The sequence below is a fragment of the Cetorhinus maximus genome, chromosome 3 (genome assembly GCF_964194155.1).
Source record: "Cetorhinus maximus chromosome 3, sCetMax3.hap1.1, whole genome shotgun sequence".
Classification (NCBI taxonomy): domain Eukaryota; kingdom Metazoa; phylum Chordata; class Chondrichthyes; order Lamniformes; family Cetorhinidae; genus Cetorhinus; species Cetorhinus maximus.
In genome coordinates, this window is record NC_135881.1 from 185265883 (window position 1) to 185290205 (window position 24323).

The 24323-nt window shown below is 44.3% G+C and overlaps 1 protein-coding gene across 1 annotated transcript in view; it reads left to right on the forward strand.

The window, feature by feature from the left end:
* The window catches only part of LOC144674385 (collagen alpha-6(VI) chain-like), a 145984-nt gene that overhangs the window by 14431 nt on the left and 107230 nt on the right, over positions 1 to 24323 (forward strand). Inside the window, exons 5-9 of the mRNA XM_078535786.1 lie at positions 807 to 1382; positions 5186 to 5752; positions 8020 to 8607; positions 10776 to 11396; positions 18211 to 18750. Coding sequence (XP_078391912.1) covers positions 807 to 1382; positions 5186 to 5752; positions 8020 to 8607; positions 10776 to 11396; positions 18211 to 18750 — 2892 coding nt within the window. The remainder of the gene's footprint in view (positions 1 to 806; positions 1383 to 5185; positions 5753 to 8019; positions 8608 to 10775; positions 11397 to 18210; positions 18751 to 24323) is intronic.

Here is a 24323-nt window from a genome sequence, read left to right on the forward strand (position 1 = left end):
AGCATTAATTTAACTCTCTCATTAGCCAATGTATTTTTAAACAAGTTGTTGACCGTGGTAAACTAGGATTAGACCAGTCAGCCCTTGGGCCTGCTCCACTATTCAATCAGATCATGGCTGATCACGTACCTCAATTGCATTCTCCCAATGTTGTTCTGCATCCCTTCACACCCTCACCTAACAAAATTCTATTGATCTCAGCTTTGAAAGTTCCAAGTGACTTAGAATTCACAACATTTAGTGGAGATATTTCCAATTTTTCATTACCCTTTGTAGAAAAAGTGCAGCCTGACAATCTGAAGTGCAGATCACCTTTTATGAGAAGTTCAGAGATCATTTTGTTTGGTCTTAAGCTTACTTGCTGGAAGGAGAATCATCATCCACTCATGAATAAATGTGATCCATTTTTCTTTCTGTGCCTTCAGTTGTCTAGGTCTAAGCTCTGGAATTTCCCCCCTAAAACCTCTCTCCCTCTCTCTCCTCCTTTTAACTCATTCCTTAAAATCTATCTTTTTATTAAGCTTTCGGTCATGTGTCCTCACATGATTTGAGGTCAAATTTTGTCTGATGACACTTCTGTCGAGTGCCACTCTACTATGCTAGAGGCAATATAAAAATGAAAGTTGCTGTTTATTTTGTTTTCATTTCGTCTTACTTTGGAAAAGTAGACCAAACAAATGTATATTGAATGACAGTGCTTATAAAGTGAAGTCGTTGTGACAGCTTAAAATACCTGGTTCATTTAAATGTGCCTCGGATGCCTGTTTTTTTAAATGTTCTCTTTTTATGTTATTATATTCTTGCAGATTGCTGGAAAGCAGGAGTCACAGATTTTGTTTTCGTAATAGATGGAGCGCAGAGCATTTCCTCTGCTCAGTTTAACATTATGAAAAGCTTCATGACAGGATTGGTGAATGGTTCTGATGTTGCTGCAGACAAGGTTCAGTTTGGAGCTGTACTCTACGGCGATAGCCCTCAAACTGCCTTCCAACTCGATCAGTTCACAAAGAAAGATGATATCTATAATGCAATTTATGGAATGAATCCTGTGGGTGGATATACCTACACAGCAAAAGCCCTCAATTATGCAAAAGGCCTTTTTGATCCAACAAGAGGCGGTCGAAAGCAACTTGGAGTGCCGCAGATTCTTCTGCTCCTTACTGTTGGGAAGGCGACAGATAAGCAACAGTTAAATTCTGCAGCTGAGGCCATCAGGGCCTCTGGTATTAATATTTATGCAATTGGTGTAGCAAACGCAAATAAAAATGAACTTCTGCAGATTGCTGGATCTCAAGAAAACACCCGCTATTTCCCGGAGTTTGAAACCTTGGAACTCAAAACAAAATCCATGTCCCAGAAATTCTGTCATGACTCAAAGCCTGGTATGTGATTTTGGAAAAGCGAATTGGTTCTGTCAGTGGGATGGGCAATGGGCAAGCGGATGACCATTATCAGTGAGGGGGAAAGGAAATGTTGGCAGCTGAGGTAAGAGGTGGAGGAGAAGTAGGTTGCTAGGTCCCAGTTTCCTTAGAGCAACATTCCAGGAATGCTGGGAAATAGGCAGACCCCCAGGGGAAATCCACCCTGTACACTTTGGACTTACTCGTTTGAACATTCTGAATTTAACTGATTTAGGATAGGTTGGGGTCTATCCACCTCCCTCCACTCTAAAACCAAGAGGATCATCCAGAGTTAAGCTAATTAAAATAAATGTGCCCCAGCCCTAGGATCACATTGGCCCCATGCTTATGAAGAGAGGGGAGGAAAATACCTGATATTTTGCTGATTGAAGATAAGGCAAGAGTTATTTATTTCCGCACTATGTATTCAAACATTTTGCTTCCTTAGAAATGCTGGATGTAATGAGTTTTTAATTCATTCGTGCAATGTGGGCATATTGGCAAGGCTTATTACCCATCCCTAATTGCCCTAAAGAGAGTGAGCCATCTTCTTGAACCTCATCAGTCCTTGTGGTACAGATACATCCTATTAGGGAGCAAGTTCCAGGATTTTAACCCAGCAACAGTGAATGTTTCCAGGTCAGGATGGTGTGTAACTTGGAGGGGAACTTTCAGATGATAGTGTTCTCATGCACCAGCTGCCTTTGTTTTTTTGTGTGGTAGAGGTCACGGGTTTGGAAGGTGCTGTCGAAGGAACCTTGGCGAGTTACTGCAGTGCATATGATATATGGTACACAGTGCTGCGACTGTGCGCCAGTGGTGGAGAGAGTGAATGTTTAAGGTGGTGGATGGTGTGCCAGTCAAGCAGACTGCTTTGCCCTGGATGGTGTCAAGCTTTTTGAGTGCTGTTGGAACTACACTCATCCAAGCAGATGGGGAATATTCCATGACACTTCTGACTTGTGCCTTGGAAATGGTGGAAAGACTTTGGGGAGTCAGAGGCTGAGTTACACATTGCAGAATTCCTAGCATCTGACCTTCTCTTGTGGCCACAGTATTTATGTGGCTAGGCTAGTTTAGTTTCTGGTCAATGGCAACCACCAGGATGTTGATGGTGGGAGATTGAGCAATGGTAATACCATTGAATGTCATGGGGCGATGGTTAAACTCTCTCTTGTTGTACATGATCATTGCCTGTGGTATGAATACAATGGGTGTTCCTGATGGCCAATACTACAAAGGTAGTAATGGTGGAGAATCAGTTACATGACCCATTTCCATGGTTACCATTTCATCTGAATCTGCCTGTTCAAATCAGCATTCAGTATCCAACTTTGTACTCTGAGCTCCTTCCCCACCCCCACAACCAACTGCTCCTGGCAGGCAATCCTGGTGGTGGCACCAGAGGCTGGTGATCAGGTTGAATGGCTACCCAGTGTAGACCTGAAAATGGCTAGATAAAGCTTGGAAAGTTTAATGGGTAAGTTTTATGATTTATTTTCTCCCAACATAACACCAAAGGGCACCAAAGGGCTCTTAAAATTAGTTGCAATCAGATTCCCCAATATTTGCCAGTGAATCATGCACTACAAGATGGTCTCAGATCCAATCCATGGATTATAGTAAATTAGCCAATCTCATGCCCAATGGAAGATTTAACAACAAAGGCAAATAAGACCTTTTACGTTAAGCAGTTACTGATCTCCTATCATTACCAACCTGTGAGTTAAGCCTGTCCTTTACACAAACTCTATGCCTTTCCCACTTACTCTATCCTCCTTCCTTGGTCTCTGTCTCAGGCTGAACCAGATTGTTCACAAGCCCAGTGTCCTGCTTGACCTGGAGCAACCTTCCTCTCCAACATACTTAAGATCAACCACTTCATGACAGTTTCCTTAAATAGCAATAACTGCACTTCAACTGTACTTCATTGGCTGTGCAATTGAATTCATTCTCAGTATGTGGGCACCACTGGCAAGGCTGGCATTTTGTTGCCTCTCCCTGGTTGCTTAGGAGATATTGGTGGTGACCTTCATCTTGAGCTGTTGCTGCCTGTGTGGTGAAGATACTCCTGCAATGCTGTTAGTTAGGGAGCTCCAGTATTTCAGCCCAGTTACAATGAAGGAATGGTGATAAATATCAAAGTCAGGATGATGTGTGGCTTGGAGGGGAACTGGAAGATGGTAGTGTTCCCTTGCACATGCTGCCTTGTCCTTCTGGATGATGGAGGTTGTGGCTTGGGAGATGCTGTAGAACAATCATTGGTAAGTTGACCCACATCCTATAGATAGTACACAGTGCAGCCATCATGGGCCAGTGGAGAACGAATGGATGTATAAGCCACTGAATGGACTGCTGCTTTAGGATTCTCTGAGGACGTGAAAGGTGCTATCTAAAGTAAACAATTTTCTCACATTCACTTCCATAACATGGTCCACCTTTGAATCTAACACAGCCCAGCAGCCACTTCATTGCTTCCAGAATCCCTGGTTCTAAAGCTCACCTGACCACCTTCCCATACTCCACCTTCCAGAAACACTACTGCCTGTACCTTATCTCGCATCAAGTCCTGTTCACACTGAGCTACTTTTCCTCAAAGTTAAAATTCTCAGTCTTTTCACTATCATGTAGCCACTTCCACTTCGACGATCTCCTGCCAAATTCCTCTAACTCCGGTATCTTGAGCATCTCTCACTCCGTTGGCTCCACCATTTCTGGCCTAAATTGCTCAATTTCTGCATCTCTCTCTCTCTCTCTCTCTCCCCTATGGTAAGGCCTTCCCTAAAAGCCATCTCTCCAAACAAACTTTTAAAGTGATTCCTGATTGTGTCCACTTTGTCAGTGTCAATGGCTGCTCAGTGGTAGCGCCACTAATTGAGAAACTTGTGGTCTAGTGCCAGGACAGAGACTTGAACACAATACCTAGGCTGATGATCCAGTGCAGTACGGAGAGAGCACTACATTTTCACTCTCATTCAGTCTTTTGAGTGAGAGGCTAAATGGAGGCCCTGTATACCCTTTCAGGTAGGCATAGGCCTGAATTTTTCAAATGGTGGGGTCTTGCTTCCTGCCATCTGAAGTTCCCTGACTCTGAGTCCCCCGCAGCCATTTCATGCTCGAATGAGCATCGATTGGCTGCAAGCTGGACTTCTGCCCCTCCCTCGAGAGGAAGTCCCACCTTCCAGAGCTGCTGGCCAATCTGATTGGCTGGCAGCTCTTCAGTCCTGCAGCGACAACACTGCAGGGTGCAGGAGAAGAAATGCAAGCGGACTTTGGAGCCTGAGTCCAGGCACTGGAGGCCCAGGTAAGTTCAAGGGGTCCCAGGATGAGGAGGGTAGCGAAGGCCTAGGGGCAGGGCAGGGGTGGGGGGTGGGGTTGGTGTGGAGCAAAGGGGCGGTTGGGGTGTTGTGGGAGAGGCCTGGGGGAAGGGAGGTCCAGAGACCGCTGGACCTTAAGGAAGGAGGGGTGCCCCCAGTCAGAAGGGGGTTTCTGGTGGAGGCGTTCCCACCTCCCTTCCCACCTGGGATCTAACTCTGTTCTTTTTCAGGCTTCCCCCACGGATGTTCAATCTTACCGCCAGCCTAAAAATGGAGGCTAGGCAGGAAGCAGCCCTTAATTGGGGGGATGGGGATGAACATTATGCCTCCCTGTAAAAGTTCACCGCTTAGATTGTATTTGTGTTATGAAAGATATTGGAGAAAAAAAAAGAAAATTTCCCACTGCGTGGAGATTGAAATCAATAATATATTTCGTGTCCTGATTGGCTTTGTGTTTTCTTTTTGTAGAATGTGAAGTTCATGAAGCAGACATTGTTTTCCTGATTGATGGATCAGAAATGATCACCGCAAATGACGTCAAGCTTATGAAAGATTTCTTGAAATATATGGTAAAAATGTTCAATACTGGTCCAACAGAGTTTCAGTTTGCTGTCGCCCAGTTTAGCACGGACACAGTCACTGCTTTTCACCTGAATGACACCCATGTCCAAACAGAACTTGTTGATAAAATTGAGAACATCAAACAACTGCCTGCTGGAGAATTGACGGGGGAAGTATTTAAGCTTGTGAAGGATTTATTCCAACCATCTGTAGGCAGTCGAAAGCTGAAAGGGGTCCCTCAATACCTCCTGGTGATCACAGATGGAGTGTCCAAAGACAGCGTGGTTGCCCCCGCCAACGACTTGAGGAAGGAAAACATCAATGTTTTTGCCATTGGTATTGGGCAAGCGAATGAAAATCAGCTGGTTCAAATTAGTGGAGCACCGGAGAGAAAATTTTATATCGAGAACTTTGCTGAATTAGATAAAATTAAAAGAAGAATTGTTCGTAAACTCTGTACTGCACCCGCAGAAGGTCAGTGGACTTTGAATAGTTTCCTAAATTACAATTAATTTTAGTGCAACATTATAACAACATTCATTAACTATATGTTCAGTGTCTCTGCTTACCATGAAAGAAAATAAAATCCAGTTTGTAAATAGTGTTTATTAATAAATTTAAATTTTCTTCCCTTTTGGTTCTGTGCTAAGGGTCCTGACATATTTCAAGAGGAGCCCAGGGATGCCCTGAAAGCTCTCACATAGATATTGGAAACCTGAGATAAATCAGAAAATGCTGGAAATATTCAGCAGACCAGGCAGCACTTGTGAAGAGAGAAACAGAGTTCATGAGAATTTCACAGGGCTGGGTGGGAGGTTGGCATATTGCTCGCCATCCCCCCACTTCCCCATTGCAAAAGTCGGATGCCAACCAACTGCGCTTTAAAAAAAGCCCACCCCCGCAGCAATAACATTCTGCCAGCGGGTTAAACGAGGTGAGAGTGGGACTTCAGCCTCCCACCTTCAAGAGCTAACGCCAATCTGACTGACTGGCAGCCCTTGCAGTCCCAGCAGCGCCAGAACTGAGTAGTGGACGCTGCCGGGACTGCAGGTAAGCCCTCGAAACATGGATCCTGGAGGCAGGTAAGTTGGGGGGTATTGGAAAGGGAGGGCTTGGGGACCCTAGAGAGGGGGACAGGGAGGTAGGACAGGGAGGCGAGTTCTGGAGGCCAGGCAGGGAGGAAAAAAGGGAGGGTAACATTTTGGCGGACGGTTTGCCCTCAAAGCTCACAGAGCAACCCCTGAAGGACACTTTCCCCTTTCATTCTTGCCTTTTAACAACTCATGTTTAAAAAATAGCCTACCCACTCCTGTCCACCTGCCCTCGCCAACCAGGGGGCTTGGGGTGGGGAGGGGGGTGGGCGGTGTGCAGGAATGTAATATTCGGCTTAATTGGCTTAGCAACAAGCTCAATTGCCCGTTAATTATTTATTTAAATATGGAAGGCAGGCTTCTGATTTTGGCACCTGCCTGCCTACCATTTTATGGATACCATGACTCATCAAATTTTATAAGCCCCCCCAGACCAAAAACACGCCGGGGAGGGGAGGGGGTGGGGTGGCGGTGGGGCTGGACAATTCAGCCCCTTCTTTCAGGGGCTTTTTTTAGTTCTGTCTAAAAGATCCACCTGAAGATCCATGTCTGCCTCCCTCTTTTCCATGAAGTTTCCTGGATGTCCTGAGGACTCAGTGTCCAGTACGCACATCTGCTGCACTATAAAGCTACATCTTCCCAGAAGGAAAAAGCAGTTCAGACCAGTATTCTTATTCCCCAGTTTTTACTGTTTTTTCCTTCTGGGTTTCCCTGGTTCCTTAATGAAGCTCTCTTCTACTTCAGCTAGGAGCTTCCAACTTGACCTAGGCCTGACTGAAAATAGGCCCAAGGCTGAAATTAGGCAGCATTCTGGATTAATTGCTTGCTTTTTGAAGAAAAAAATTCTTTGCTTATTTAATTTCACATTCATCATCTCCAAAATGTTGACTTCATGCTGGGATATGAAGAGCAATTTTATGGATTTAAGAGTCTATAAAATATCTTTGAATGCAGTCACTGTTGTAATGTTGAAAATGCTGTAGGCCGTTTGTGCACAGCAGGGCCCCACAAACAGCAAGGTCCCTTTGCTGCGCTACTGTTGGTTGGAGGACCAACTGCTTGTTCAATCTTCCCATCTGCACCTGTGCTATTCCTATTGGTCAGAGCGCATGGCAGTCAGGCTCTGTCCAGAATCACGTGCTGCAGTTCAATACCCTCACAGCACCATACAATCAGCATGCTGGTAACATGTTGGAATGATGTGTCTTCACAACACCACAGAAGAGGTGCAAGATGCTGCACAAATCATGAATCCACTCTTTTTCAGAGCCCAAAGGCTTCAAACTATCGTGTTTGGGATCTTATCCTTTTTATTCTCTGTCCATCCCAACTCCCACACTTCCTTCTGCTGCTCCTGCATTAGCTTTCAATCCCACGTGAGAAAACTCACCTTCCGCCTGTAATCCGGACTCTCAACAGTCTCCGACTTTCCACAGAGTGCTCTGTGTGTGGTAAATGGGTAACAATCTGCAGCAAAAGGCTTGAACCCATGATTCATAACTGAAAGTGCTACAACTGAGCCATAAGTACACTCTATAATCCAATATTATGTGATATAAATAATGCTCTTAATATTTGGGCTATAAGAATTATCCATGAGGAATGTTGCTTGACTTGTTCATCTCCATACTTTTTTCTCTGAATTGGCAGATCTTGCTGCTGATGTGGTATTCCTGGTTGAAGGGAATCAAAATGCTGAAGCATTTAAACAGCTCCAGAGCTTTATAATGGGAATTATTACACAGTTGAATGTTGGACTACGTAAATACAGAATTGGACTTGCTCAGTTTGGTAAGGACCTAAAGACCGAATTCTTACTGAAACAGTTTGTAAATAAGAAGGACGTGTTGACTCACATCAAGAAGAGTTACAGCTTTCAGAGTGGAGTATCACTGGATATACAACATGCCTTTGATGACCTGAGAAAAACTCACTTTATTGCATCAGCTGGGAGTCGGCAAAATGAAGACATTCCCCAGATTGCAGTAATAATTACTAATAAATCATCACGGTCTGCTGTTAAAACACATTCCGAAGATTTATTAATCAAAAATGGTGTGACAGTTTTCTCCATTGCTGTATCAGAGTTTGATCAACCACAAAAAGCAATCGATTATTCATCATACCCATTTCTTTTCCAAAATTTTTACTTACATCATGCATACCAACATTCAATTGACGTGGCTCACACAATACGAAATATAACTAAACAAAATGGAACGCTCAAACAACCTGCAGGTAAAATCCAAATCTGTTTTCTTTGGAAGATGAGTTTTCTTTTACAGAGTATAATGTCTGTATATTTCTTATTTACTGTCTCACTGAATACATCTACTCATTATGTGCAATATGTTCATACAACGCATGTTAGCTTTCAGTAGAATCTCTTGATGGATTCCCCCAACACAGAGGGAAAAAACCCAAATCTCTGCTTGGAACATAATGGATAACATTCAAACAATAGTCAGCACCTCAGCTGCAATCCTTAGAGCAGGGAAGGCTGAGGGGGGACCTGATAGAGGTATGCAAAATTATGAGGGCCATAGGTAAGGTAGATAGGAAGAAACTTTCCCCCTTAGTGGAGGTGTCAATAACAAGGGGGCATAGATTTAAGGTAAGGGGCAAGAGGTTTAAAGGGGATTTGAGGAAAACATTTTTCACCCAGAGGGTGTTTGGAATCTGGAACACACTGCCTGAGGGGGTTGGTAGGGTCAGGAACCCTCACAACATTTAAGAAGTATTTAGGTGAGCACTTCAAATGCCATACTCCAAGTGCTGGAAAATAGGATTAGAATAGATAGGTGCTTGATGGCTGGCACGTGCACGATGGGCTGAAGGGGCTGTTTCTGTGGTGTATAATTCTATGACTCTATGACCTTGTCATCTGGTAACTGTTTTACCAGATTAAATAATGTTAAGATAACTAGAGTGCTGAGTGAGGTGAATTCCCACAGTGTCCTTTCAACTGTTGGACGTAAGTTCAGATTGATGAAATGGAAACCTCCTTTCTTTGCTGGCCATAGTGATCCAATATGAAGGGTTTGGATAGTCACAAGAAAACATCTGGGTGTAAGTCTACCATATAAAACCACTGATAATTTGAAACTCAGGTTAGAAATTCCTTTTCATCAGGTTGATTAATTTGTTCAAGTTCATTAATCCATTTATTTATTTTAAACTTGTTCTAGGGCAGAATCTTGCCCTTGTCGAGCAGGCTCAACGGGGGCAGGCGGGAAGCCAACCGTTGCTCACAATTAGGGCCGGACCGCTGTTTCATGCTGGTGAGCCAATTAAAACCCGCCCAGCATGAAACACGAACAGCAGTGCACAGCACTGCCTATGCGGGCGGTGGAGGAGGGCGAACGTGAGGCTCGTGCAGCAAAAAATTTAAGTTAGTTATCTTTCTAATGGCCTTAATAGGCCTTTTAATTGTCGGCAGGTGCACTGCTGACTCCCAAGCACGCCCGTCAACCAAAATATCACACGACTGCGCGTTGACGTCAGTACACTTGCCTGACGTCAACTCGTGTCATTTTACACTCGAGCGGGTCGGGCGCGTGCCCGCCCGCTGAGGTAAAAATTCTGTCCCTAGTTTCCAGAGGAATTTCTACCCATAGGTGGCAATAATTTAGCTATCATAGTCAAGGCTCGCTAATCTGATATCTGAGCCACAAAGCTCCAGAGCACTGATTGACCAGTTAGTCTGGTTTGCTGGTGGAGCCTCCAAGTTTTGGCCTATCACTGGGGCAGGGTTTCTTGTTGCTCGACCGCAGGTAACCCTTCGGGTTGATGATGTAATGTCTGGACAAGCGACAAAGTGTTTTTGTTGCTTTGTGTTTGCCAAAGTTCACTGAGACATTCTCCTCTGCCAGCCTTCCCCATCTGTGTCCTTCTATGTGAACCATTAACCTGTCTTGCTACATCACATAGATATTTATTGTTGAGGGTGGCCCATTCAGCCGTCTAGTTCACCCTTCCATAGAAATTCATTATCTCCCCAATATAGCGCCTAGCTGCCTCTTGAATGACTCTAGAGTTCTGGTTTAACTTGACCAATTTCCCCAGTTGAACCTTTCCCAATGCAATTTAATATCATATCCATAATAAGATCCCTGACATTCACTTTCAAGTTCTTTCAACTGTCCCTCGTAACTCAGTCCTTGGGAATTAGCCTTATGGCCTTTCTTTGCAAAGCTTCCAAGTGCTGGAGGATTCCTTTGTCCATCAAGGATAAGCACAGAACACCACCTCAAAGGAAGATGAGCTGGGGATGGATGGGTTACAAAAACTTGGTGATGTGGAAAGGTTATTCTGATATTATTGTTAAAGTGCATTTAAGTCTCTTTCTGAAGAATGAGTTTTTATTGCATCCTACAAGTTTATAATGTTCTGTATTTGTTTTACAGTGTGCCTATCAGCCTTAGTCGCTGATATTGTTTACATTGTGGACGAATCTGGCAGCATTGAGGACACAAACTTTGAACTGATCCGTAATTTTTTGGTCAGTGTTATCAGCTTAATGGATATAGGTCCAGAGAAAGTGCAAATTGGTTTGATTCAGTACAGTAATTATCCCACATCAGTTTTTTACCTTAACAGATTTCAAACGAAGAGTGACGTGCTTGACCGTGTACGAACAATACCTTATAGGAGGGGAAGTACAGCTACTGGGGCTGCCATTGATTATGCGATGCGCAATTACTTTATAGAAAGTCATGGTAGTAGGATAAAGCATGGAATCCCTCAGATTGCTGTGGTGATCACTGATGGCAAAGCCACTGATGTTGTGAAAGGTCCAGCCATTGCCCTCCGACGTCTTGGTGTTAAAGTCTATGCTCTTGGAATCAAAGATGCTATTGAAAGTGAACTCCAAACTATTGCCTCATACCCTCCAGAAAATTATGTTTTCAATATTGGGAGGTTTGACCTATTGAAGACAGTAAAAAGTCAAATACAGAAGAAGATTTGCAACGACATTAAAAAAATAGTCTCAACTGATCCAAATGAACAGGAGGATCTTGAGCAAGGTGAGACTTCTGAAATGTAATTTTGTGAATTCTGAATGCATTTGTTAATGTAGCTGCTTTCTTTGATGATCCAACACCTTTCATGTTTAACGGGTTCAACGTCAAACATTTTCTTCTTTGGCATCTGATCATTTTACAGTAATTTGGAAGTTTAATGAAGGCATGCAGTAGTTTGTTCTTTCAAGTGATTGTTGATAAGAAAGGCTGTAAAGAAAGAACTTGCATTTCTACCCTATCAACCTCAAAGACTCACATGGAGCAGGGCTTGAACCCAAAATGTTCAGAAGGAGAAGCAAAACAGAGGGACAGAATGCTGCAAGTGTTGGACATTGTGTTTGTTGGCTGTAAGATTGGGTATAAGTATAAATTGACAACTCTGCTTTATGAAGATCTCTAAACTAAAGGTTGATGTCTTCTCTACATCTGAGGAGGTATTATTTGAGGAGCTGTGGCCTGTGACACACCTGGTACCTAGAAAATTATATTAAAAAATACGGTGCTGAACTAAGAATAAAGTTTGCTGCATAATAACAGAAACTGTGGGCTAGATTTTACACTCTCCCGCTGGTGTGTTTGAAGCTGGGGGCGCATGTAAAATCCAGCGGGCACCATGCCAGCCACCTTCCTGCCTGTGCCTTTCCCCACTTCAATTAAAAGTTGGATGGGGGCAGGGGTCATTGGGCAGCCCGCTGGCCTTTGGTCCTATTGAGGCCCTTAAGTGGCCAGTTAATGGTTTCATCCTGCTGCCGCGGGTATAATACTGGCGGCGGCAGGAGACCCATGGCTGTCAGGAAGCCTGGCAGCTTTGGCTGCATGGGGTGGTGTCAGGCAGGGTGGCAGGGCCTCCTTTGAAGACCCCCTATATCCATCGGAGGCACCCCATCCACAAGATCATTCCCTCCCCTGGCCCTTTAACCCCCATCCCGGCTTCTCAAATCTGGCCCCCAGCACCCTCTCCCGCCCCCCACCAGGGCCTGCCAACCTCTCCCCAGCAAGACCCTGGAACCCAATCTTATTCATTCATGGGATGTAAGCATCATTATCATGGCCAGCATTTATTGCCTTTTTCTAATTCTTCTTGAGAAGATGGTCGTGAGCTGCCATCTTGAACCGCTGCAATCCATGTGATGAAGATGCCCCCACAGTGACCCAGTGACAATGAAGGAAAATCAATATACTCCTAAGTCCAGATGCTGTGTGACTTGGAGAGAATCTTGGAGATGATGATATTCACATGCACTTATTGCCCTTGCCCTTCTAGGTAGTAGAGGTTGCAGGTGTGAGCAATGCTGTTGATGCTCCCTTGGTGAGTTGCTGCAGTGCATATTGTGCATGGGATACACTGTAGATACTTTGCACAAGGTAGAGAGTGAATATTTAACATGGTCGATGAGGTGCCAATCAAACAGATTTGAACTCACATTGTAGGGAGGGGGCCTGAGAGTCTGCTCCTGAGTCTCACTTAGGTTCGGAGCCCTACACCGGACATAACAGGAATGAGTGTCTATGGCAAGTGATGTGTTAAAACAACAATTTTATTGAATATTGAATAACGATTATAATAACAATAATAATATGACAATTATAATTGATAATATATTAATATATAAAAAAGAAAAATAAGTAAAAGGAAAGAAAGATAATTTTACTGAAAGGAGAAAGCGCTTTATCAGAAGAAAAGAAGACAGATTTTTCTAAGGCACAAAGAATTTGGTCTGTTCCACGACAGCAGCCTAAATTGGTACATATGTTACCATCCCCTTGGTGCATGCATTACTAAGTCGCTGAGTAACCCCATGGGTGGGCACTATGGTCAGTCACTCCATTCCTGGCCCTTCCTTCCGTCTTCAGTGATGTCTATTCAACTATGGCTGCAGCAGCGAGTCCCCGAGACAACGTTCCTTTTAGTCAGATTTCTGGCTCCATTCCAGCCCTCCGAGGTATGCACAGTCCTTTCCCAAAACAAGTCTCAGTTCTTATCAATTCTTCTCACAAGCACTGCAAGATCGTACAGACTGCACAATATCCAATTTGCTAACGCATCTTTTGCTGGTGTCTTCCCATCTGTCATCCTTCAAGTGTTACATCCATCAAACAAACTTCATCTTCTGATGACCATACTAGGTGACCACCATAGTGTTACTCATTACCCTGGCCTGTAATCCAAGGGTCACTGAATACAGTAAGAGAAAGGACTTAGAAAAAGCAAAAGACAACTTATTTTAGTTTTCTAGCTTGAAAAATGGAAAACAACGATGTAGTCTACCAGCTGTGCATAACCAGTATGAAAAAAACAAGGTCTGGGAAAACAGGCCACTACTGATTATTATTGATTAATTAATCAAAGCACAGTCATAGCTTTGTTAAGATCAATGTCTACCAAGTAAGATTTAATACAAAATAACTTTAAATATTCACTATAGGCTTAAAATCAAGAGCAAAGTAGAAATAAAATGCAAAAATACAAAATAGTAAAATTAGTGGTTGCAGGCCTACAGACCTTATTCCTACAACGACTCTAGATTATTCCACATCTTAACTTGCCACACTAAAAAAATTCTCCTCATGTGGCCTTTGGTTCTTTTGTCAATTACTTGGAATTTGTGTCCTCTGGTTATCCACTCCAACAAATGGAAACGCTATTCACTTTATCAAAATCCTTCAGAATTTTGAACATCTATTTTAAACTTCAATTTTCTCTGTTCTAAGGAAAATAATCCCAATTTCTCTAGTCTCTCCACATAACTGAGTCCTTCATTCTCAGTACCATTCAAGTAAATCTCCCTAGCACCCTCTAGAGTTAAATTCGTTAGCCCTCAACAATGGGTGCAAGTGATTGCAAGGAGTTTTGCCCCAGCGCATTGAGTGGAATGCAGGAAACACACGAACTTTGGGCTGCCTGCCACTTAGTGATTTCTGCATTCAATCAGCACTCCTCATGCTATTGATTGGCAGCACACATCAACAGGGCACCCGTACTGATACTAACTTGTACTACTTAAAGCTAGCTTGCACCTCTTAAAGGGGCAGTGCATTATGGTTGGATCAGGTACTGGCATCGTCCTGCAACTAAATCTGAAAGAGAGAAAATCTGCTGATCATGAGAAAGCACAAACACCATGGTTTGCAAACGCTGCACTGGAGGACTTGGTGGAGGATGTAAAAAGGAGGAGGCGTATCTTGTATCCTCACGGAGAGTGGGCAGAAAGCCCTCTGGACACATGCTGAAAAGGAAGTGTATACAGATAGCCTTGGATGTTAATGCTAAGAATTAAGCCCAAGAATTCGGATGCCGTACCGGAAGAAATTTAATAACCTTGCACGAGTGGTCAAGGTCAGTGAATGCATTGTTAATCCTGCCAACTGCACTAACCACCTTCACCACTAATTCACCACACCATCATCATCCACCTACAGCAATCAATCTGGTCTCTTCCCTAACATTCATATTGTCACCTCACCCTCACATGCCTAGCACTGTTGTAGGCCTCATGCCCAAATATCATAGCATGCACACACTGCCAGCTTTTCAACCATAACAACCCTATCACCCAAACAGATTGCATGACACTCACTAACAGACTTCACTCTCTTTTACAGGAGAAGGTGATGCACCACAGAAGTCAGTAGGAACTAACTGGAGGGCAAGAGGCATGCCTGCATGCTCTCACCCCATGAGGAGATGGTGCTGGTCATTATGGGAAGGGCCACTGCTCCATGGTCAGCCCTCGGAGGTGGTATCCTGATACTTATCCTTCTTCTAACATCCCACTTCTTCCTCATCCCTATCTCTCTTCTGATTTACAAGTTGGAAATAATGTAAGCATACACTTCTTACTTTCTCCTCTCCCCTCAATTCTAGCATAGAGGCAGGATCTGCATGTGGTGAGACACCAGGCACAAGTGTGCTGCAGCCAGGAGAGGGAGAAAGGAAAGCATAGGTCTAGGCTCTGAGCTGCTCGGGTCGCAATTTCAGACTGCATCATCTGGCATGGGTGGCAGCAGTATGGGCTAACAAGCAGCAGCAAGGGTGTTGGTGGTCTGCCAGGGGTGTGACCATTGCCACCTTTCGAGGATGACACCTCAGCTATCCTATTAATCTATCGGAGAACAGAATGCTGAATTTCCATGGTGCCCTGGAAGCCACTTTGAACATTGTAATTCACAATCATGATGACAGCAGCCCAGGGTGTTGCATGCAGACATTGGTGGCTGCTGCGGGTGCTGCAGTGGAACCTGAGACATGACCATCTGGCACTGCATCATGGTAGGTTCCACAAGTGTGCTAATGCAATTGGCTACCCACTCCACGCTGGAAAGGATGGGCACCGAACTCTGCAAAAAGCCCTGTGCCAAGTTGATGCTGGACTCTTCCATGCTCCTTGACATTAAAGGCAGGCTTACTGGCAGGGTTCCGAATGCCCCCTCCCCTCAAGGGCATCGACAGTGTCCACCACTTAAAGTCATTGGGTGGAATTTTCCGTGCCCGCTGGCGTTGGGTTTGTTTGGCGGCGTGAGCGTACAATATGGTGAGAAGGCCATATTGTGTGGAGGCACAAGTTGATCTGTGCAAGTGGCTTCAAGATGGTGAGGGCTGAGGAGGCAGTCTTCAGAGGAGATGAGGTCAGATGGAGATGTGAGGGTGTGTGTGAGAGAGTGAGTGGTGATGTCCCTTGAGCTGGCAGTGAGTGAGATGCCAGTGAATGTGTGATGGGCTTGAGTGTGTGAGTTTAGAGTGATGAAATGTTTGCCATACCCTGTCTGCACGGATGAGATCATTCATCCTCTTTCTGCGTTGGATGTCCAACCTCTTCTGTGCAGCATCACTGCTGCCATCGCCTACCAAGCTGAAATGGTAATGTTACTGCCGCTTCTACAGCCAGATCAGGGGTAGAGAGCATTCACGGCGGGCCTCCACAGTGTCCAAATTGCGCTCAAGGGATGCGTCACTAAACCTGAGGGCATCAGTCTTCGTGCTTTTCCGAGCCATGTCTGATTTGAAGCAGTTCTGAGCTGAAAGCGCTGAGAGGTGTGCGCGTAGATGTATTTTAAATTGGCACCCGGCGCGATGAGGCGGTGACATGTTGGTGTGGCAGGTGAACCAGAGCCTGCCCGCCATGGAAACGGCGTGTTTCCCAGTAATGCATAATTAATGCGGCGGGTTTGGGACTATGTGGCGTGAGGAGCTGCCATTTTTGCCAGTGGGTGAAACGTTGTTACTCGCCCACTACCGCACTTAGTTCAAATCTGGGACGATTCCGCCCATTGCCTTCCACCAACCAATGCCGCAGTCACTGGGATAACAGCTCATAAGAGTGTGAGGGCAGGCAAAGGCACCCAGAAGACAAGTACTGAGGGATTGCACAAGGGTGATTGGTTATGGTTGTATGCAATATGGCATCATTCAAGTTAGAAATTTTAATTGGAATATGTACTTTGTTTTGGCTTTAATTTCTGCATTGCGGGCTTGAGGACAGACGTTCAGCAAGTGAAGGTAAGGAGTGTGGGATGGTTTGCTGAATGGGGGATTGAATTAGTTACAACCCAGGCAGAAAGAGCCTGGCTATCTTTCAGTTTCCTTTCCACTTCACTGTCTGCTACCTCCCCCTCTTCCTTGTGCTCCTGCTGCTCAGCTTATTGCCTCATAGGTGGTGGCAAGGATATTACAACCAGGTTAGTGGCTCTTGTCTTCTACTGGCTTTTCACACATATGCACTTTCCAGCTAGTGACCCTGGATTGGGCATCTGTACAGTATCCTTTCCCCAGCCTAACTGAGAATGTTACGCCAATGTCATTATTCTCTCAGGTGAGATTGGTAAATTCAACGTGGATTGGGAATTGAACATGGGGCCTTCCAAGCTAAACAATTGACTTTCAGGTTGATGCCATCAGCAGCATTATCCACTTGTCCTGGTTTAGAAGAATTCTGAATTATTGCTGTGTACCTAAATATATTTTAAGTGCAATTAATTTGTAAATTAATTTGCAAAATATATAATTGTATAAGGTTTACAGAAAAGTTATGATTTTGCAAATGGAAAAGGAAGAATAACAAACCATGAAAGCAGTATTTAGATTAAATTCTGCAAATTCTCCCAAATCCTGGGGCAGGAATTTTGGGTTGTTGGGCGGGCGTGGTGGGCGGGTCCGGGAGCGGCTGGGAAACGGCCCGCCACTCGCAATTGGCCCCTGAGCGCAATTTCACACTGGCTGGCCAGTTAATGGCCCACCAGCGTGAAAGGCACGCTGAAAGGCTCAGTGCTACCAGGGTGTGGCGAGCGGAGGGCGAGTGCTGAAGTCAGCGCAGGCACTGGGGAGCGCACAATGAAAGCCCCCTGAAGGCAGAGAGCTGCCTCAGGGAGCTGAAGAATTCAAAACCAAGAAATAAGGATATAAAAATGCAGGAAAAAATGTCCACACATCGAACTCGCTCACCTACACATACGGATAATAAAAATTCTGCCCAAACATTTTTTTTTTTAAATTCGATATCAGAAACCTCATCCAGCCCTTGGATGAGGTTTCCTCAAAAATCCGAAGGCCACCTGGCCGATTCGCCAGCTCGCCAACCGTAACATTGGACGGGCAGCGAAAAATAGGCCTCGTAACTATCGGCAGCCACGCGCGCGCGCCCGCCGACCGAAATATCGTGACTGTGCGATGATGTCAGGATGCTCACCCAACATCATCTTGCGCTATTTTACACCCGATCGAGTTGGGCATGTGCCTGCTTAAGGGATGTAAAATTCTGCCCCTGGTGTGTGTTCTGGTTGTTCAACACTAATTAAAGCAATGTCCCCTTTTTCTTTTCAGGCTGCGTTTTTATAGAAGCCGATATCTTTTTCCTAGTTCATGCGTCAACCAGCGAAAACTTCCAGGAAGTGAGAAAATATCTTCAAGATACGACGAGATTCTTCAGTATCGGCGAAGACCAGGTTCGGGTTGGAATTGTCCAGTACGCAGAAAATCCAGAAACTGAATTTAAAGCCACTCAATGCACCAGCAAAACAGAATTGGAGAGAGCAATTCAACGAATCAGTCAAATCACAGGAAATACTAACACAGGCCATGCATTAACCTATATGAAGCATTTCACTAATGAAGCAAAGAGAACCAGTGTGCCCCGTTTTCTAATCACCATCACGGACAGTCAGTCGCAAGATGATGTAACAACTCCTGCTGAAGAGTTAAGGCAACAGGGGGTCATTGTCTATGCTGTTGGTGTGGGAGACATAAAGAAAGATGAGCTTCAGCTCATTGCAGATGACAATGAAAGAGCCTTTCACATGAGAAACATTGATGCTTTGTCATATGTGAAAAACAGCATCGTAAGGGATATCTGTTCCAAGGAAGGTAAGGGAATAACATTCACTCTAATTGACGGGTTCTTCCAAAAGCTAACACCAAACATGACTTCCTCATCAATATTGTGAAAACTGGCAGTAATGTTTTTTACTATCTCCTTGTATCAGTAAAAATGACCTGCAAGGATAGAATTTTCACATTATGATGGTAATGCGTTAGCAATGGATCATTTCTCATTATTATGATAGTGAGTTAGTAATGCAGTCTACAAGATGCACCTTGCCTACCAATCATAAAGAGTGCAACAAAAGAGTTAGTGCAGAATCTTTAACAGTGGTTATTAGATGTCCAGGTTTGAATCTAAGACTTGCTCTAGTAACTTCTGTACATATGTGAGGATAAAAGTAAGAAATGTTTGTCAGTTCTGATGAAAGATCATCAACCTGAAACATCTCCACAGGTGCTGTCAGACCTGCTGAGTATTTCCAGCATTTACTGTTCTTATTATGGAAAGGATCAAGTGTTTGCTTAGAGAGATTCAGAAAAGTTAAAAGGCACAGGCACCTGCATTAATTCAGAGACACACTGGGAATGAGAGTTGGGTACATGGGTTTGATGCTCTGATCTTGCAGGGAAAACCTGGAAGTAAGTCCAGCCCATCTGTCAGAGACTTTTTTTTAATTCAACCACCTCTTTAGCATTTTACTCCCGGGTTCAGTGTCCAACCCACGGCAGCAAGGAGGCACCACATGACACCAGTTTTAAAAGGAGCAATCCGAAGTTGGAATTTAGAGGAGTTGGATCTGGAAATAAGAGAAGTGGGAGTTTAAGAATGGGTATTTGAGCTACACCATGCATGATAGACCAAATGATCTTCTGTGCTTTAAGATGTTACAGTTCTATGGCATGTGTGCATATAACTGGTACAGAGTGGGGAACCAATCATGGTTGCCCCAAGGAATTGCCCTGGAGCCATCAAGTTTCCATGGCGCACAGATGCACTCAAACATTGGTAGGCAGGTGCCCTTGGCAGTATACAGGAGGCTGACAGAGTGGGTCCTTAGTGCTCACGCAGTTTAGGGGGTTGTTGCACTCCTTGCATCAAGGAGGCAGGAGAGAAGGGGGCAAGGCTACCAAGAATAATTGGACAACCAGCTGAGCCCAAGGAAAGCAGCAACTGGCAATGGCCGAATGACTTTCGGATTTTGGACCCAATGGCGATGAGGGGCCACATCCTCTGCGGGAAGCCCTGGCATCAGGGGAGCACAGGAAAGGACCGAGGGGCTGAAAGAAGACAGAGGCCATGCCCATTCTGGTAGGATTGACCGTCGAAGAAGGAGCTGCCTGGAGATGACCAAGAGCCTAGTAGGACACAGTGAGTATCAATGCAGGTAGTCACAGAGCTCCTGGCCTCATCACCAAATACCTCACACCTTGCAGATTTGGCCACCATGCCCTGCCAATTGCTGTCAAAGTCACTGTGTCTTGACCTTCTCTGGCAACATCCTAGGATGAGCCGTGAACCTAGGTGGTATTTCAGTAATGGCTGTACACTGCAGCATCTCAGGATCATTGATGTTCTATATGTCATATCTGAACAGTACATTCACTTCACAATAGCTGAGACCTCGCAGGCAGTGAGGGTAGTGTGTTTCAACTCCATTGCTGGATTCCCCCAGGTGCAGGGCATCATCAGTTGAACCCCTGTGGCCATCAAGGCCCCCAGTGACCAGCCAGCCTGATTTACGAACTGGAGTGGTTTCCTTTTACCCATTATTCAGTGGATCTGCGACCACAACAAGAGCTCTCTCCATGTGTACACTCAAGTTCCTGGCAGCTGCCGTGGCTTGTTCACCTTCCACCAATCACTGCTGCTTCAGATCTTCGTTCCAGGCCCCAAAGTATGTGATGGATCCTAGGCCAGCATTTTCTGTTCGGCGCCTGAGGGCGGGCCCCGCACGCCGATGTGTAAAATGACGCACGGTGACATTGGGCGTGTGTCCCAATGTCACTGCACGTTATTCAGATCTTTTGTTCGGCAGGCACGCACTGGAGTCAGCTGTGCACCCGCCGAACTGAAAAAGGCCTGTTAAGGCCATTTACAAATCATTTACAAATTTTCATGAAACCACACCCACGGGCAGGATGAAGTCTCCTGAAGGTTTTATTAATTAAATAAAAATTTTAATGAAAATTCATAAACATGTCCCAGCTCATGTGACACTGCCACATGAGGGGACATGTGTAAATGATTTTTAACTTTTTTTATTTTGATGTTTCATAGTTGAATATAATCTCCCTGTGGCAGCTCCGTGCCTCTGGGAGATTTCTGCATGCGCGAAAGAGCGCAGGCCCCCGACTCTCCCTCCTCCCCCTGCCCACACAGGTAGCGCTGAGTGCTACCAGGCACACGTCACGCTGGGCAGGCCTTAACTAGCCCGCCCAGGTAAAATGGCAGCGTGCAGCCGATCACAGGCGGCGATCGGCTCCACACCTGGCCGCGCCCGCTCTCGACCGGCTAGCCTGATGGGGAGAAAATTCTCCCCCTAGGGAACAAAGGATATTTCTTGAAGACATGGATACTTACCCCTCGACCTGGAAATTTGTCAGCCTGCAGCCCCAACAATTTGCTCAATACCACTTCCCTGGTGGTTGTAATTTTTCCAAGTTCCTCCCTCCCTCCTATTTCCTGTTTTACAGCTATTTCTGGGATGTTACTTGTGCTCTCTATCATGAAGACCGAAGCAAAATACCTGTTTAATTCATCCGCCATCTCCCTACTTTCCATTATCAATTCCCTAGACGCCCTCTCTATAGGACTAATGCTCACTTTGTTAACTCTTCTCTTAGTTAAATATCTGTAGAAACTGTTACTATCCGTCTTTATGTTACTAGCTAGCCTTCTCTCATACTTTAATTTTTCACTCCTTATTAATCATTTTGTCATTCTTTGCTTTTGTTTATATTCTTTCCAATCTTCTGACTTGCCACATGTCTTTGCGTAATTATATGCTTTTTCTTACGTTTGATATTGTCTTTAACTTTTCTAGTTAACCACAGATGGTGGGCCCTGCCTATATACATTAGAATGTATAAATTCTGTGTATTCTGAAATATCCCTTTAAATGTCTGCCACTGAGTTTCTATTGACATATCCATTAACCTCATTTGCCAATTTACTTTAGCTAGCTCTGCTTTCATGCCCTCATAATTGCCCTTATTTAAGTTTAAAATGCTAGTCTTGGATGCACTCGTTTCTCCCTCAAAATGAATGTAGAATTCAAACATATTATGATCGCTGCTACCTAGGGATGCCTTCACTAGGAAGTCATCAATTAATCCTATCTCATTGCACAATACCAGACCTAGTTTAGCCTGCTGTCTGGTTGCTCCAGAATGTGCTGCTCTAAGAAACTATCCTGAAAACATTCAGTGCACTTCTGATCTACACTACCTTTTCCCATCTGATTTTTCCAGTAGTGGTAGTAGGAGACAGTATATTGAGGGGGGGTTGACACCGTTCTCTGCAGCAAAGAACGATAGTTCAGACGGCTATGTTGCCTGCCCAGTGCCAGGGTTCAGGACACCTGCTCAGTGCTGGAGAGGAACTTGCAGTTGAAGCGGGAAGATACAGTCATCATGGTCCATATAAGTACCAATGACAAGGAAAGGGGTTCTGTGAAGTCAGTATGAGAAGCTAGGTACCAAATTAAGAAGCAGAACCTCAAAGCTAATAATCTCTGGATTATTACCTGAGCCACATGCAAATTGGCATAGGGCAAATAAGATTAGAGAAATGAATGCGTGACTCAAAGACTGGTGTGGGAGAAGTGGGTTCCAGTTCATGAGGCATTGGCACATTGGCACCATTACTGGGGAAAGTGAGGGCTGTAACATTGGGACTGTTAACACCGGAGCCGTTCTGGGATGTGTATTCTTGCAAATCACATAACTAAGGAAGTAGAGAGAGCTTTAAACTAAACAAGGCCGGGGTGGGGGGGGTGGGGTGGGGTGCGGTGGTGAGGGATCAAGCTTGGGTAGATGTGACAAATCAAGGGGTAGATTCAAGGCAAGGACACCATAATAGTAATATGGGAAATGAGGGTCATAGAATAGCAGGAAGGGGCAGAGATAAAACCTCTTGACTAATAGTCAAGACTAGATGTTACAAAGATAACACCTTTGGAATGTTTCAAGATAAAATGATAAAGGCCCTGTATCTGAATGTGTATAGTATTCATAACAAAGTAAATGAATTGATAACACATTGAAGTAAATAAATATGATCTGATAGCCATTACAGAGATCTGGCCACAGGATGCCAAGTATTGGATCTTGAATATTGAGGGATATATAACATTCAAGAAGAATAGGGAGCTAGGTAAAGGTGGAGGGGTAGCACTCTTGATCAAGGATGGCATTGGTGCAACAGTTAGAGATGATCTTGGTTCAGGAGATCAGGATGTAGAATCGGTTTAGGTGGAGATGAGGAATAGTAGGGGAAAGAAGCCACTAGTGGGAGTGGTCTACAGGCCCCTTCAAAAGTAACCACAATGTTGGACAGAGTATACTGAAGAAATATTGGGTGCTTGTGATAAAGGGACAGCAATAATCATGGATTATTTTAATCTACGTATAAACTGGAAAAATCAGATTGGCAGTAGTAGCCTGGATGAGGAGTTCATAGAATGCTTTTGAGATAGATTTTAGAGCAGCACCTTCTGAAACCAACCAGAGAGCAAATCATATTGGACTTGTATTGTGTAATGTGACAGGATTAATTAATGACCTCAGAGTGAAGGCACCCCTAGATAGCAACAACTGCAATATGGTTGAATTTTACATTCAGTTTGAAAGGGAGAAGAGTGCATCTAAGACTAGTATTTTAAGCTTACATAAGGGAAACTATGTGGACATGAAAGCTGAGCTAGCTAAAGTAAACTGAGATACTAGGCTAGGGGATAGATCAATAGAAAATCAGATATTTAAGGGGATATTTCAGAATACTCAGAATAAGTATATTCCTACTATAAAGAAAAATTCTAAACCATCCATGGTTAACTAAAGAAGTAAAGGAAAGTATCATGCTAAAGGAAAAAGCATAGAACTGCGCAAAGATGAAAGGTCAGATGATTGGTCAGAATATAAAGAACAACAGAGAATAACTTAAAAGTTAAACGGCAGCTAGCTAGAAATGTAAAAATGGATAGCAAGAGTTTCTACAGGTATTTGAAAAGGAAAAGAGTAAGTAAAGTAAGTGTTGCTCCTCTAGGGAGTGACAGTGGGGAGTTAATAGTAGATGTTAAAGAAATGGCAGATGAAATGAACAAATTTTTTGCTTTTGTCTTCACTATAGAGGATACAAAAAACATCCCAGTAATAGCTGCAAGTCAGGAGGCGGATGGGAGAGGGGAACTTGGTGAAATTACAATCACTAGGGAAGCAGTACTGAGCAAACTGATGGAGCTGCGGGTTGATAAGTCTCTGGGTCCTGATGGACTTCATCCTAGGACCTTAAAAGAGGTGGCTAATGAGGCAGTAGATGTGTTGGTCTTAATTTTCCAAAATTCGCTAGGTTCTGGGAAGGTTCCAGCAGACTGGAAAGTAGCAAATATACCCTC